Source organism: Myodes glareolus, chromosome 24, assembly GCF_982192425.1.
Source record: "Myodes glareolus chromosome 24, mMyoGla1.1, whole genome shotgun sequence".
Lineage (NCBI taxonomy): Eukaryota > Metazoa > Chordata > Mammalia > Rodentia > Cricetidae > Myodes > Myodes glareolus.
This window is the reverse complement of record NC_142049.1, coordinates 49,510,429-49,525,435: the sequence shown is the minus strand read 5'-3', so window position 1 is coordinate 49,525,435 and position 15,007 is coordinate 49,510,429. Positions and strand designations below refer to the sequence as shown.

Here is a 15,007-nt window from a genome sequence, read left to right as displayed (position 1 = left end):
CAAAAGGTCAAACTGATGTTCTGGCCGGCTCAACATGGCCACTATAAACCACACTAACGTAACTGTACCTCTTGGCTGGCCAGTTACTATGGGAACACAGATCCCTCAAGCAGACAAGACTCTGCAGGTGCTTACCCTAAAGACTGACTCCTTCCCAGGAATGGGAACCAAGGTCAGATCTTGCTTTGGGAGCCCACTCTCTGGAGCCTTTGTTTCTTGGGCTCATAGCCAGCTTCCTCAGTCTCATTAGGACACTTCTTCCCTGTGTCAGGTTCCTTAGAGTGTAATTTCACTGACAGACACTGCTTGCTGCAAGGCCATGAACCAGTCAGGTGGCTGCCGGGCACTGAACTCAGGTCTTCTGGAAGAGCAGTGTGAACATTCGCTGCTAGCTGTGTACTTGGATGTATTCTGGAGACTGAACAAGCATTTAACCTATGGAGCTGTCCTCCTAGGCCCTCTGCCCACTACCACAGTGCTCCCGCCCTGTCTGATGGCCTCCTTTTCAGTGTGGACGTGCTCCAATCACCAGTGGCTTGTCTCTCTTCTGTTGCCAGTGCAACAGCTATCTGCCTCGGTCTCAATGTGCATGGCACTTGTGTCTTTACGAATGGGTTGATCACATCTCATGGTCTTGACAAGTGGATGTACTTGACAATGAACAAATATTGCTAGTTACCTTTTGTTTGGCTTCATTGTTTTGTTAGAGATGGGCTCACTCTGTAGCCCAGGCTGGCCTCACACTTAGAGCAATCCTTCTGCCTCAGCCTTCCAAATGTTGGGACTGCAGTCTTGAGCACCCACACCCAATTTCCTTCTCTTATGCTAGGCACATACTGTGGAGCTTCAGTCCAGCCCTTTGGTTTATTCTCATTTGTCTTTATGGCCGCCTATGGCTCCCTCTCTCCAGCATCTCCCCTCCAAGATAAGACACACAAGGCCACAGGAAATTCTGCATTTTATTTGTGCCCATAACCCCTGGATGCTCAGCCCCACTAGACGCGACCCTTCCCCAACACCTTTACAAAACACTGATTCTCTCCCAGAGCTAAAATGACCGCTAGTTACCAACTACAGCCACCCTTTCCTCTCCTTGGACAGCAGATCTCCTGCTCCAAGGAGACGGCTCCTTTCCCTTGGCTGGCTTATCACTTGGATCCCATGTCCCCTCATTAAAACCCTCCCTCCCTGACTGGTCTCATCCACAGTTACCCTGAGTGGCTTCCTGCCTTACCTCCATGCCAGGTTCAGCAGCCCCCCCAACACCCAACTAGGACTACCTGCAAAAACACACTTGTTTTAGGCTCCAGAAACCAGGGATCAGGCTGGGTCTTCAAATTCCCTGAGGGCCTGGCTCCTTAGCTGCACTGAAGGGCTACGGAAACTGACTAAGCCAAATAACCCGCAATGGGGGTAGGTGGGGAAATCCAGACGTGGATGGGACAGGAGAGTGAAACAGAGGGTTGGAGAAAGGCTGGTGGTGGAGGGATAATGGACCTCCCTCCTCCAGCCTGGACCTGCACCCTAGGCGCTTCGGGTCCTCTGGCTGCGGGCCTTGTACACCTCGATTAGCAGGTCCTTCACGTACTGGATCTCCCGCTCCACCGATTCGGCCCTCTCCCTCAGCTCCCGGTTCCGAGCCTCCAGCCCCTGGCACTCGCCCTCCAGGGCCTCGCCCTCTGCCCGCTTCCTCTGGCGGTACCTGAGAGCCGCTGACTTGTTCTGATCTCTCTTCTTCTGCTTGCGGTCCCCTCGGGTGGTGGCAGGACCAGGATAGGGGACTGGGCGGGAGGGTGAAGGCAGAGGGGCCAGAGGAGGAGGCGGCTGCTGGGGGACAGGCAGGGCTGCTAAGCCTGAATCGCCTGGCCCAGCCTCATTGCGGCAGTAGACAGCCAGCAGGTCGAGGGTATCCAGAGGAGGAGGCTGAGGGAGGTCAAAGGTGGGCAGGGGCAAGGGCAGGGGCAGGGAGGGTGCTGGTGCTGGTGGTGGGGAGGGTGGTGGGAGGAGCGGGGCATCAAGGAAGAAATCTTCCATCTGTTCTAGCTCCTTCTTGAGCAGGGATGCCATGGCTTCCAGGTCAGGGGGTGCTGGGGATGGTGGAGGGAGGGTCCCTGGGGGCAGAGGGGCCTCCAGAGGGAGGAGGGCCGTGAAGTCAACCCGTTCTGTCATCCAATCAGAGAAGCCGTCACCTGAGGATGGAGGGGAACATAGAAGGCCCCTGAGGTCTGTGCTTTACCCACCTGGTGCTCACTCAATGTGACAACTGACCAGCCAGCCTGACAGCAGACCAGTAACTCAGGCAACGAACCAGGCAACCAACCAAGCAACCCACTCACCCACCAAGTAGTCAAGCAGTCAACAGAACAGCCAGCTTACCCACCAATCCACTAACCAGGAATTCACCAACTAATCAGTGAGTCACAGACTCTACCAGCTAACCAACTGACCAATAATCTACTAACCAATGAACCAGCCAATCACACAACAAACCAACCAACAAATTCATTAATCAATGAACAAGTCAGCCAATCCATCAGCCAACCATAGTTTACCAAACAACCAATAAACTGATCCACTAACAGTGAATGAGACAACCAACCAGTCAGCCAAGCATACTGCTGAGTAACCCATGAAGTAGGCGATGAACCAGTGAACCAGAGTTCACCAGCCAACAATTAGCTAACACATTAACCAATCAACCAGTCAGTCAATGGAACAGGCTGCTTGGCTGGACCCCATACCTGTGCTTCTCTCGTTTACTCACTCAGTCCCTTTCTACTTCTCTGTGTAGTCTAGATTGGCTGGACCTGCTCTGTAGCTGCGGGCAGTCCTCTGCCTCTCCCCAGGGGGCTCATTCTCATTCTCTCTCTCTCTCTCTCTCTCTGGATCGCTTTCTCTCTCACACCCATCTTTACTCATTCTTGTTTTCTGTTTTTGAGAAGCCTAGGTTGGCCTGTAACCTGTAGGCTGCAGAGGACGAGCAGCCTCTTAACAGGGAGAACTACAGGCATGTGCCACCAGGTGCGCCTGCTCTTTAGTTACCGACATCCCAGCGTGAGCCAAGCATCTGCTATATAGTCAGAAGAGTGCTTCAGACGGAACCACCCTCAGGCCTTCTCGTGGCTCCTTTCTCAACCCTCACTCATTCAGAAGCTGTCTGCTTGGAGAAGGCTAAGTGACTTTGCAACTAGATCTTTCCTCACTCCCCGCCCAGCTGCTGTTTTCTACTTCCGGCTCTTGTCAGTGTCCTGATGTTCCATGAGCTTAGGGAGTCCCCTGCTCTGAGCCCTGAACAGCTAGCACCGTGCTAGGCACTCATCTCTCAGCACTCATCTCGTGAATGCATGAATTCTTCCTTTTCTCTGTGCCCTTCCCTGCCTCCAGCTCAACCCACCTCTGCTTCCTACCTGTTCTTACCTGCCAGGGGCTCTCCCCCCCCTGGAAGCCCGCCCTCCAGGGCTCCCCCAAGGACCTCATAGGGGCCCAGGGGGGCAGGGGCCAGGGGGAGTTTCCCATAGTCTACGAGCCAGCCCAGCCCGCTAGCTGGGAGCAGGGTCCTGTCCAGTTCCAGCCCCAGGGTCGCCAGGAGTGACATGGCTGGGACAAAGGCGCAGGGCGCCAATGGCAGCGGAGGCGGCACGAGCAGTTGGGAGGCAGTTTCCGAGATTGTTCAGCTGGGTGAAGACAGGCACCAAGACGACGGCGGAGGACCTGTGAGGAAGACAACAGGGGTGGGGTTGGCTCAAAAGCGGCTTGACCCACAGGCCACTCGCACTTCCCTTCTCTCTCCAAATTCCAGGGCTCCACACATTCCCAAGGGGATTCGTGGAAACGCCCACGCCACGTCTCCTCCCTCAACACAGAAACCTAGAGTTTTCCCAGGGGAATTACCTCCAGCACCTCCTGCCCACCTCATCTTACTCCTCTTCAGAAAAATTTGAATCCCAAGGGAATTTTCTTCTAGCCATGTCCCTTCGGCATCAATACTCCTTCAGGTTTTGCTCCCTTTAGAGTCCACCGACCCCGCAGGGGTCCCGAGAGGAACTCGGCCAGGCCTGGGCCCTTCATCAGTGTCACTCTTAGATCCCATTCTACCCTCAAAATTCTAGGTGACTTCTGCAGCCAGTGCGAGAAGCCCCGCCCACTCAGTTCCCGCCCTCAACTAGCAAGTCCCAGAGGCCCCGCCCCTATGGCCCTAGCGCCTCTGATTAAAGGCGTTCCTAAACCTTGTCATCCCTGTCAATCTAAGCCAGTCCCCGCCCTAGCAGGTGCCTGATTGGAGGCCTGAGTCAGCGCCTCAAGGAACCCCGCCTCTCTAAACCCCACCCTTTCTTTCTGTTAGCGCAGGCTCAGACCCTGAAAGCAGGCCATTGTTACGCCACTAGTACTGGCTGCCCTACGTAGTTCAGGCCGTGGGGTGGGTTAATGCGCGTGCGCACCAGGGGAGAAAGAGGCTCTGGGAACTACCGCGCAGGCGCAACGGCGCGCGACCGGACCTTACAGCACGCTCCCTCACACCTCGAGCCAAGTGCGCATGCTCAGCGGACCCGCCGGCTACCACTTTCCCTCTTCTGCGCCTGCGCGCCCGTGGCTCATCACTCTGCGCCCCCCCTCGAGGCCGGCCCGTGAAGCCCCGCGAGCTCTGTGAAAGGGCGGGAAAGGCGGTTGGCGAGGGAGGGGAGAGCGGTTACTCACTCCATGGCTGCGGGAAGGAGAGGAGGCGGCGGCGGCCTCGGCTGAACAGACGTTGGGAGCGGAGAGTGCAGGCGCGGTGAGCGCGGAACCGGGGCAGGGGCACGACGGGATCACGGCTACAGAGCCATGGCAGAGGCCGAGCGGGCGGAGGCGACGTGGCGGGAGCGTTAGGAGAAGTGATTCTGAAAAGATCGAGAATGAGGTGGCCCCGGGGCCTGGGTACAAATATACTGGGGGCGGCGCAGCGCTGGCCGCCAGATCCCTCCGCGCCCCGCCCCTGCGTGGCCCCAATGGGGCGGTGGCGACCCCGGGACCGCCATGTCGCCCAGACCCTCCACCCTCTGCTTCATGCCTGGGGTTCGGACTCTTTCTGGTTTGATGGGGTCCTACCCCCTCTTCTCTCACGCCCGCAACCAGCGCGGCTCTCGTTATCTTTCCCTGGTTCACGAATTTGCCACAAGTTCCCCAACCGATGTCGCCCCGAGAACCCTCGTGGGTCGAGCCTATGGTAGGATAGCGAGTTCAATCTGGCTTAGGCCTCATAGCCGAATTCAAAGCAAAAACAGCAAGATAATGCCTCAAAAGTGTTTATAGACAGGTGTCTAAACGCACAAATAGAGCACAGGGCTCTTAGCTCAATTTTTTTTAAGATTTATTTATTTATTTAGAAGAGGACGCTAGATTTCATTACAGATGGTTGTGAGCCACCATGTGGTTCCTGGGAATTGAACTCGGGACCTCTGGAAGAGCAGCCAGTGCTCTTAACCTCTGAGCCATCTCTCCAGCCCCTCAACATTTTTTTTTTTAACATTTATTGTATATGTGTGTGGTAGTTAATGGACAGTTTTCAGGAACCGGTTCTCCCAGCATGTGGGTTCCAGAGATGGAACTCGCTTATCATGTTTGATAACTTTTACCCAGAGTCATTTCACATACTTCTGTGTATTTTGTTTTAGTTAAGAACCCTGGTGGCCTGATTTCACCTCTCAGTTTCTCCTCCCAGACCCTGAGCCATCCACAACATGCCCACGTCTCTGTGGCGGCTCCCAGGGTTTTACCATCTCTACTTGTCCTCTCTCATTCTGCAGGCTGGTGCTCAGCCCTGCTGACCTCCTCGGCACTCTTATCAGATGGTTGGCTCTTTTTGCTCTGACTTCCTTTCAGTCCTTGGTCTTTTACTGACACCCCCCCCCAATCTTGTCTAAAATAGGACATTTATTTCCCATTTAGTAAAAGAAGCCCTATTGCCCTTCCCCAGGCTGATGTGTGGCTCCCACTCCTTGGCCATCTCTAGTCATTCCATCTGGAAGTCAGCTTACCTGTCATATTTGTAGCAGCTGAGACTGAATCAAGATCCACGTTATGGGTTGGAGGTGGAGCTCAGTAGAGTGCCTGCCTATTTCACTCAAGAACTCTGGGTTTTGTCCTAGTACCACCTAAATAAACTAGGTGCCAGTATTTGGGAGATGAGATCATGAGTTCAAGATCATCCTGGCTGGCCTCAATATGTTTTTAAGAAAACAGTTTCAAAGGCAAGGCCTGCAGGAGTATTGGAAGTCAAGGTCAGGGCACAAGCCACCAAGTGGTGGCTCAAAATTGGGGGGGGGCAGTGCTCATGAACGCCTTAATCCCAGCACATAGGACACAGAGGCAGGCAGATCTCTGAGTTAGAAGCCAGAACAAGTTCGAGGACAGGCTCCAAAGCTATACAGAAATCCTACTCCAAAAATCCAAAAAAAAAAAAAAAAAAGTTCAAGACTTGCCTGGACTAGAAAGTGAGCTCTTGGCATATCTAGGGAGACCCTGATTTTCAAAATAAAGTCTATGATGGACTGGGTTGTAGGTCGGCGATACAGTGCTACTTTCAAGGCCCTGGGTTCCATCCCTGGGATTGTAAAAGAGAAAAAGATTCAAAGAAGCTGCGAAAAACTGATGTTGAAAGTTACAGGAAGAAAGTCCTTGGGAGCTGACCAACTCCCCCTTGGAGTGGGCACTCTGCTGCCCTCTGCCAGTATTTGAGCACAGGTTCTGTAACCACATGATTTGTGTTCAGACTCTGTCCTCTCCTGCCAGCGATGGGGCTGTGTTAAGTCTGTGTGGAGTGTTGCTTAAGCTAGTCACTGACACAAAGTAGGTACCTACCTGAAGGCTGCCCCGACACAGAAATGGGTGTGTTCTGTCTCCACTGGCATACTTTCAAAATATCACTGGTCTTACACTTTTTTTCTTGTATGTATTAGGTATTGAATTTGGATGCTTTGCATTTAACAGGCCAAGCCCTCTGCTACTGAGCCTCATCTCTACTCTAGAGAAAAGAGTGTGTGGTCTTGCATTCCAGACCAGCCTTGAACTTGTCTGTGTAACTGAGGCTGGCCTTGCACTCTGAGTCTTCTTATCTATGACGGATGTGCACCACCATACCCTCTGTAGATAATGCTGGAATGAACCTAAGGGCATCATACATGCTAGGCAGGCATTCTACCACCTAAACTGCATCCCTGGTCCTTTTCCCGTGACATTTTGTTTTTGAGACTGTATACAATGCTGCAGTGCTGGTGGTGCTCCTTCCCTTGTTTTTTGTTTTTATTTTTCATTTCTTTTTGCTTCTTTGAGACGGGGTTTCTGTGTAGCCCTGGCTGTCCTGAAACTTGCTCTGTGAGCCAGGCTAGCCTTGAACTCAGAGATCCATCTGCCTCTGCCTCCCAAGTGCTTGGATTAAAGGTAGGCCAACACCACCTTGTGAATTTGGTGTTTTAAAATAAACTTTTGAAATAAGCAGAAAGGTTGCAAAGACAGTGCAGAGAGGGGTAACTGGCGGTTCTTTTTCCCCTTGGTGCATCTGTCACAGCCAAGAGTCTGTCCACCCTTTTTCTGTCCCAGTGCCGCACACAGATGGAGCCCCTCCCCCATCCTCGACCCGGTCGTGCTGAGTGGGTGCTTCCACATTTAGTTGCCATGCCCTTCTCAGCATGTGTGCAACCATCATTTTGTGTGGTTGTGGTGTGTCATCCATAAGGCCTGTGAGCCTTGTCCAGTACCCAGGTCTGAGTTGTGTGTTCATCTCTCTCCCTGATTTTTACCCAGATTTAGATGGTAGCCTCGCCTCTGTCCTAAAAAAAAAAAAGCAGTAGTCCTGTGGGGAGCCAGGCCAGGAGCAAAGGTGGAGCTGCTTGGAACTTTTTTCTAGTGCGGAGGGGCTTGTGCTGAGGAGTGAGGCGGCTGGTTGCAGGCAGTTGCATCAGCCCTGGCTCTGATGGGTAGGAAAGGGGTGAGGGAATTCTCTGGGGGCCACAAAGCACCTGGAAACAGCTCCTAGGTAACAAATCTCTGGATAGGAGGTCCCCTGGCAGCAGTAGGGAGGGGGTACTTGGAGGGGCGTGCCTGGGCAGAACCCAGAGAATCTGGGGCTTTGTGCTGAGAAAAGGCCTGGCATCCCAGAGGCTCCTGACTTGATTATGAAAGACAAGACTGGGACTTGGAAAGGGAAAGAGAATTGTGCATGGCCACAGTTGTCCTTGATAGGACAGGGTTCCCCACCCTGCCAGGGTCCCATGAGTCCTCAAACCCAGACTGTTACCTAGGTTTGTTCTTTGCTTCAGTTACTAGATGCTATCTGTACCAGCCTGCCTTAGAGGAGACATACTTTACCGGATCTGCTTTTTAATTTCTGGTTAGTATGCAGAGAAAGGGCTTTCACTGCAGCACTTCCTATGTAGCTTTGTTTTTGCCCACCCAGCTGCCTCCCACATTGCCTGTACTGTTGCAGCAAACCCTAGTTTCCCAATTGAGGGAACAGCCCTGTGATAGAAAAGGCTTGGGCTTTATAGGACCTGTTTGTGGCCAAGGGTTGGTTTCCATCTGCAGAGTAGAGTGAACACTGGCCTCTCAGTTGGCTTCCTAGTGTAAGTGCATGTGGCATCATATCTGACTCATTTTCCTAAGAGGACCTACCTGGCACGTGGAGATGAGCTTCATCAGCACACGCTGTTAATGCTTGGGTGTGTAGACTAAGGTTGTAGCTGGGGGAGAGCTCTCCTAGGAGATCGGAGTCTGATGTAGCTTCCCTTCCTGTCTCACCATATTTCTACATTCTGACCTGCCTAACAGACGGGTGGATATCTGTGTGCATGACCATCCCCTCCAGTACATAGAGAACAAGATCAGACTTTGTTTTTTCCCAGAATCCTCCCCCATAGCCCCCAGCACTGTGCCGCTGCTCCCCACACACACACACACACACACACACACACACACTCCCATAGGCAGCAGGTACACTTCCAAATGAGTTGTTTGTGTCAGAGCAGGGAACTTGATACCATAATTCCCACACAGTGCTAGGGAGCAAGTTAAGCTATGTCCCTAAGGCCAGCAGGCCACGGTTGGAGGTGGGTGTCCTGGCAAACAAGGGCAGAAAGGCCAAGGCCAGCTCAGCTGGGGAAAGGGCAATGCCACGTGGCCAGGTGCTCAGAGTTCTCCAGTGGACTGTGTTGTAATTCTCATCTCTGTCGGGTTGGCCCCATGCTCCTGCACCAGCTCCTGCATTGTGGGTGTAACCTGCACTCATTTGTTCCCCGTTGCTGCTGTGATGGATGGGAACTTAAAAGACTTGGACAGCATACATTTGCTACCTTAAAATTCTGGGGGTTCCCAAGGCATTGGGTTCCTGGCTATACCAGTATCTAGAGGTAACCTCATTTTGAGGCTGTGGCCCCTTGTATCCCTTGGGCCTGACTCTGCCTCCATCCTAGCCACTTCTTCCTTCCTCTGAGCCTCCTGCTTTCCTTGTAGATGCCGTGTTTGTGCATTGGGCCTTTTCAGATAATCCAGGGTAACTGAGTTTTGGAAGAGCCTTTATGTAACTTGTCTAAACAGAATGCTTTTCCAGTGGGGTAATATTCCCAAGCCATGGGAACTGGTGTGGATGAATCTCGGGTGGCCATCCAACCTACTACATCTTTCCTTTCAACCTGTGTCATCTAGAAGATATATGCCCTTACAGAGGGAAAGGGCTGTGGAGACTGGTGGCAGTTGACTCTGTAGTGTTCTGGAACCTAGAAGCCAGTCCTGATTACTGTGTGCCTGACATCTTGGTGAAGGGGACAGGGACAGGGACAGCCACTTCAGAGCAATGGTGGTAGAAGGTTAATTGTGAAAGGACACAGGCGTCAGGACGGAACTGTCCCAGAGGGACAGGAGAGCCCCTCTTGAACATCCCGGCCACATCTGAAAGAGATCACTGGTTGTGCTGAGTTGATAGGGAAGATGGGGGTCTAGATTTTGTCTGAGGTTCAAGTTAGGACTATTAGTACTTTAGAAAACTTGAAATCCCCACAGTTTGTATCTGGTCCCTTGGAGCTTGGGGGGGGGGGGCTTGGAGTCTTTATGGCTGCACCACATTCCAGAGTTTCTGAGAACCTTTGCAAAGAGGGACCTGCGGGACAGGGCTGTGAAAGAAACTGACCTCAAGCCTCTTCCAGATTGTTTGCCAAGTGTCTGCCACACCCTACAGCATCTCGGTCATCTCTTCTGTGGACCACCTGGTGGTTGTGAAATGGAGCATCTTTGTGGTCTGACATGGATTTTCAGGAGAAAAATTTTCATGGTGGTGATGAGAATTTCCAAGGAGCAGACCTTTGTCTAGAATGACATGGTGACCTGAGATCACCACCCCTTCCCACCTGGAGTAGCTTAGCTTCTCCTTAACAAGGGGCTCCTGTAATAGCTTCCCTGGACCCTTCCCTAACAATGTTTTGGGGAAGCCTGACACCATTTCCTGGGCTTCTGGTACTGTTGTAAGCAGAGTTTGACATTGTTTGATGTATGGTCCTGTAGCTCAGTTGTGTTGGCTGTCGGCTCTAAAGGACAGGTAAAGTTGGCAGGAGTGGTTTTATTTTGCTTTCTTAGTGAATGGCATCTGAGTTTTGTGGTAGTTTGGGTTGGAAGAGACATGGATTTGACTAACCAATGCTTTTATCACATTTAACAATGGGTGTTGCAGGCTGAGCTGTCTTGCTGTCTTTATTGGCCCCACAGGTCTGTCCTTGCTGTGGTGTGTGTCAAGTGGCCAGCTTGTGTTTATTATTGATGTTGTGTTGGTGTAGTAGGTGTGGAAGGTCTGGAGCTTCCTCTGGTGAGTGAGGGTATATCTGGGACGCTGGTGACAGAGCAGATGAGTGGTAGGCTGCCGGGTTCAGGTGCTAGTCCTGGAGAGGTAGCATGTGCTTGCTACACAGCCAGCCAGCCAGCAGCCGACCCCCAAGTGTACCTGGAAGCTGGCTTCCCGAGCCTGCTGGGGGAAATAATGATGTTTGTTTACAGAGAAAAATTAATTTCCTGGGTGTCTGTTAAGCGGTGTGAATGGATAAGATGTGTCCCAACCATAGACTGCAACAGCAGCCAGAGTGAAAAACAAGTTGGAAGCAACTTACGGGGACAGTCTGTGATATACACAGAGAAGGATTAAAGACAATCTGTCCCTAAGGGGCAGGAGCTACTCAGAGCACTGTGGGACTCCTTCCTTTGTTTCTGTGGTGTGTGAGCTTTTGTAAGGTTGTGTGCCCTGTGTGTGCTGTGCCCAAGGAGGCCAGAGGGCAACTCTAGAACTAGGTAGAAGTTATAAACCACCTGTTGTGAGTGCTGAGACCCAAGCTAATGTCCTGCAAGAGCAATAAACGTTAACTCCAGCCAGCTCTTCAGTTCTTTCCTTTATGAGACTGTCTTGCTGTATAGCCCAGGCAGTGTTCCTGCCCCAGCCTCCCAAATGCTGCGTTATGGTCATGAACTATCTGACCAGGCTATAAAGACTGCTTTAAATAGTACAGGTACCATCAGGCTAGGTGTGTTGGCTGCAGGGGGTGAGAGCAGGAGAGAATCTTGTCTCAAAATGGTACATCTAGAACCCTACTTGAGACCTAGTGGGTGGTGTGTACCTGTAAGAATTGCCGCTTAAACCTGGGGTTCAAGTTCATCCTAGCCAATGGCAGGACCCTACCTCAAAACCCTTCCTTTAACCCTCTCTGCTATAGGCTCCTGGTAGCACTTGAGCTGGTTAGGTTTTTGGGAGTTGGTGACTGTTTGTCACTTGAGCTGGTGGAGGCCCTAGGGAGTAAGGAAGGATGTAATTGCTAATTAGCTGTGGACTGATTTCTTGATGTACAGAAGGTTTCCTCTGGAGGAGGAAGGGAGAAGGCTGAGGATGTGCAGATTCTGTCATTAGACACACACACACACACACACACACACACACACACACACATAGGGACATGATTTAATCAGTGCCACCGAAAGCCTCATGCCCGTCCTCTACCCAATGAGAGACTATGCCTGCTTCAAACAGTGTCTTCTATTTTTGTTGTTACTGCTTGAGACCAGATCTTGTTGTCAGAGCTGGTATTGACCTCTTGATTCTCTTGGCTTCTTTTCCCCTTTACCTTGAGGCTTGATGGAAAAGTCATAGACGTGTGCACATATGGGAAAGAAGTATGGTGATAGCTGGGTACCTGCTGGCTAGGGAGTGAAGAAGCAAAAGGAGTGGGTGATGGCCTCTTTCCAGAATTCAAACCAACCTCATGAGCTTTTTCCAGGGCCTCAGGAAACTCCCTCCCACCTCTCACCACTTAGCATATAGGTTAGGCAGAGCGTGTGTTCATTGTCTTTGTGGTGCTTTGTGTGCGTGTAGCTAGCTCACCGCCTCAGTCAACCTTGAAGTCAGTAGACTGGTAGTAGTTGTGCTTGGTCCTGATGGTGGCAGGGGTGGCATTGTCATCTTGGAAAACACATCACCACATTACAGCAGATTGTAATTTCTGAAATAAATACAGAAAAAAAATGGTATCGAGTAGCAGCCTTTTAAGTCATTTCTATTTTATGTGGATGTACACACTTGTGTGCATGAAGTCAGGAAAGCTTTTAGGAGTCAATTTTCTCTGAGCCCTATGGGTGGAACGCCGGTCAGCTGCTTTACAGCAAGTGCCTTTACCTGATGCTGTTCCCCAAGACCGTTATTGTTGTACTTGGACAGGAAAAGTACAGAATGGTGTTTGCCTACATGTTTAGAAACTTTCCTGTGAAAAGCTGAGTATGATGGTGTTGACTTGTGATCCCAACACCTAGGGCAGCAGAATCCAGAATTCAAGGCCAGGTCTCCATTCCTCAGCAGTGGCTTGGGATCAGGACCCAAGCCTGATTGAACTAAGCCACGTGTGATCAAACCACCAGGTGTGGGGAGGATCAGGCACTTGACTGCTCATTTATAAGCAGGTGTGAATTCAAGTACACATGTGCACATGCTTGTTGTAGAATAGAATATTTGACTATGTAAAAGTGTGTTGCTGTTACACCTTGCCTTCCTAAAGCACCTGATTGGTCTGATAAAAAGCTGAACAGCTAATAGCTGGGCAGAGAGCAAAGGGGAGCCAGACAGACAGGCGTGGAGGAAAGAAGCAGGATAAGGTAAATGTGCCTTGAGGCAACACACAGATGAATAGAAATGGGTTAAAGCTAGCTAGGAACAAGCCTAAACTAAGGCCAAGCATTCAAAATTAATAACGTCTTCATGTCAGGCGGTCCATAAGAGCCTATTACACATGCTTGTGAAGGACAGGGGTCCATGTGGGGTGTCTTCCTCCACCCTGCTGAGAAAGGGTCTCCCACTAGACCAGGTCTCCCCTCTGGTCTGGCCATCTTAAGGTTGTCTCAGCCTTTTTCAGCTAGAAGGCACTGTCTGCTTTGCACTGGAAGAAACGTGAAGCTGGTTTGTTTCCTGAGGGTTAGAGGGTTTTCTTCCATGACAGAGGTGGTGGAATGGTAGTGGGGTGATTCCAAGGATACATGGGGCATATTGTGGGGGTCGGGGTGTGGCCAGGCCTCCTGGGGATCAGGTGTCCTTCCCCCTTGTTATTTATTTTTATGTGCATTGGTGTTTTGCCTGCGTGTATATCTGTGTAAGGGTGTTGGAACCCCTAGAGCTAGAATTACAGACAGTTGTGAGCTGCCATGTGGGTGCTGGAAATTGAACCCCAGTCTTCTCAAAGAGCAGCCAGTGCTCTTAACCGCTGAACCATCTCTCCAGCCCTCAGGTTCCCCCTTGTCTTGCCTTTGCCTTCTCTCTGTCTTTCCTCTGCAGTGCCTTTGGTCCTGCCATGGACCTTTTCCTGCAGATTTTTATTTTGTCTCAGCAAGGGAAGACTTCTGGTTAGAAGGGTGTGCTACTCACAAAAGCAGCAGCAGAAGAGAAAGCACCCTGTTTTGTTTTTTAAAAAGACATAATCTAATGTAGCCTAGGCTGGTCCCAAGTTCACTGGGTAGGTGACAGACCTTGAACCCTTGTTCCTCCTGTTTCCACCTTCTAAGAGCTGGCAAGTACAAGCATGTGCCATTTTGTGCGTCTTGTTGGAGCTCTTAAAACTATTAACGGTGGTGGCGGGAGGCAGAGGCAGGCGGAGCTCTGTGAGTTTGAGGACAGCCTGGTCTACAGAGTGAGTTTCAAGACAGTCAAGGATACATAGAGAAACCCTGTCTCAAACAACCAAAAGATAGGAGTGGGGGGACTATTATTAACTGTCTCTCAGCAGAAGGCTCCCTCAGAGAGCTAGCTGCTGTCCAGTCCTTCCCTGGCTCTGCGCTGTCATGGTACCACCTGGTGGCTGGTGGCTGTATGCCAGGACAAAACCTGACTGACTTTTTTCATCAGCCAGCACCTGACAGGGTTCTGCTTTCCATCCATTCTTGATACCCTTACTGTTTACAGGTGGAGAGCTTGAGGCATGGGAGCAACCTTAAGACTCAGACCCCAGGACTAGGACTGGAAGCCTGCTCCTTGTCCTTGTGCTGTGCCGTGCCAGGCAACTGACAGGAAAGCACTGTAAGAATGCGGGGCAGCAGGAGTCTAGGGTAAGGATGCCATCAGGACTTCCATCTCCATAGAACTGACCCCGGCCTCTGCTGTGTTCTTGAGGAGGTTACATCCCATACCCTCTTTTATCCTGTTTTCCATTCTGGAAGGTTCCAGGACCTGCTGAGTGTTGCTCTGGCTGGTGCTGTGATGTAATGTGGCCGTTACCAGCTCTTGTTCAGACTAGCCATGAGCACCTCCATAGTGTCCAGAACTAGACAGATATCCATGGTTAGTCTGTCACAGGTAGCTGCTTATTGCTGCTAGGGTCTCTTGGTGGACAGTGCCTGCTGTGCTCTCACATAAGGCCTCACTCCTGCACATTCCCTCTCCCCCAGATTTCCCAGCCGTGCCTCCTGATGATAAGCTCCGCTCTGCACATGGCTTCTCCCCAGCTCCCTCTGGCTTCTTTCTGACCAC

At 51.4% G+C, this 15,007-nt stretch overlaps 3 protein-coding genes and 1 long non-coding RNA gene across 8 annotated transcripts in view; 2 read left to right on the top strand and 2 right to left on the bottom strand.

Annotated features, from left to right (window-relative positions):
• Positions 1-941: 941 nt before the first annotated feature.
• Positions 942-4,835, bottom strand: Atf5 (activating transcription factor 5). 3 transcript variants are annotated; one of them, XM_048438140.3, is made up of 3 exons: positions 4,696-4,835; positions 3,418-3,711; positions 942-2,189 (listed from the first exon to the last, which is right to left on the bottom strand). In XM_048438140.3, exons 2-3 carry the CDS (start codon positions 3,593-3,595, stop codon positions 1,525-1,527), a joined length of 843 nt encoding a protein of 280 aa, XP_048294097.1. In that variant the 5' UTR covers positions 3,596-3,711; positions 4,696-4,835; the 3' UTR covers positions 942-1,524. The 3 variants fall into 3 exon arrangements, with proteins under 3 accessions (XP_048294097.1, XP_085538955.1, XP_085538954.1); XM_085682829.2 differs by lacking the exon at positions 4,696-4,835 and adding an exon at positions 3,892-4,107; XM_085682828.2 differs by lacking the exon at positions 4,696-4,835 and adding an exon at positions 3,912-4,107.
• Nup62 (nucleoporin 62) overlaps positions 4,631-15,007 on the top strand; it is a 16,723-nt gene continuing 6,346 nt past the window's right edge. The window contains exons 1-2 of one of the 2 annotated variants that reach the window (XM_048438131.2): positions 4,635-4,771; positions 14,444-14,586. The gene's annotated coding sequence lies outside the window, so the exon portion shown is untranslated. Of the gene's footprint in view, positions 4,772-14,443; positions 14,587-15,007 lie in introns of both variants that reach the window. The other variant, XM_048438130.2, reaches the window with a different exon arrangement.
• Positions 4,634-15,007, top strand: part of Il4i1 (interleukin 4 induced 1) — a 26,139-nt gene continuing 15,765 nt past the window's right edge. The window contains exon 1 of the mRNA XM_048438124.3: positions 4,634-4,771. The gene's annotated coding sequence lies outside the window, so the exon portion shown is untranslated. The remainder of the gene's footprint in view (positions 4,772-15,007) is intronic.
• Positions 11,947-15,007, bottom strand: part of LOC125403000 (uncharacterized) — a 5,073-nt gene continuing 2,012 nt past the window's right edge. For both annotated transcript variants that reach the window (XR_007232811.3, XR_007232810.3), the window contains exon 2: positions 11,947-12,500. This is a non-coding gene — a long non-coding RNA (uncharacterized LOC125403000). The remainder of the gene's footprint in view (positions 12,501-15,007) is intronic.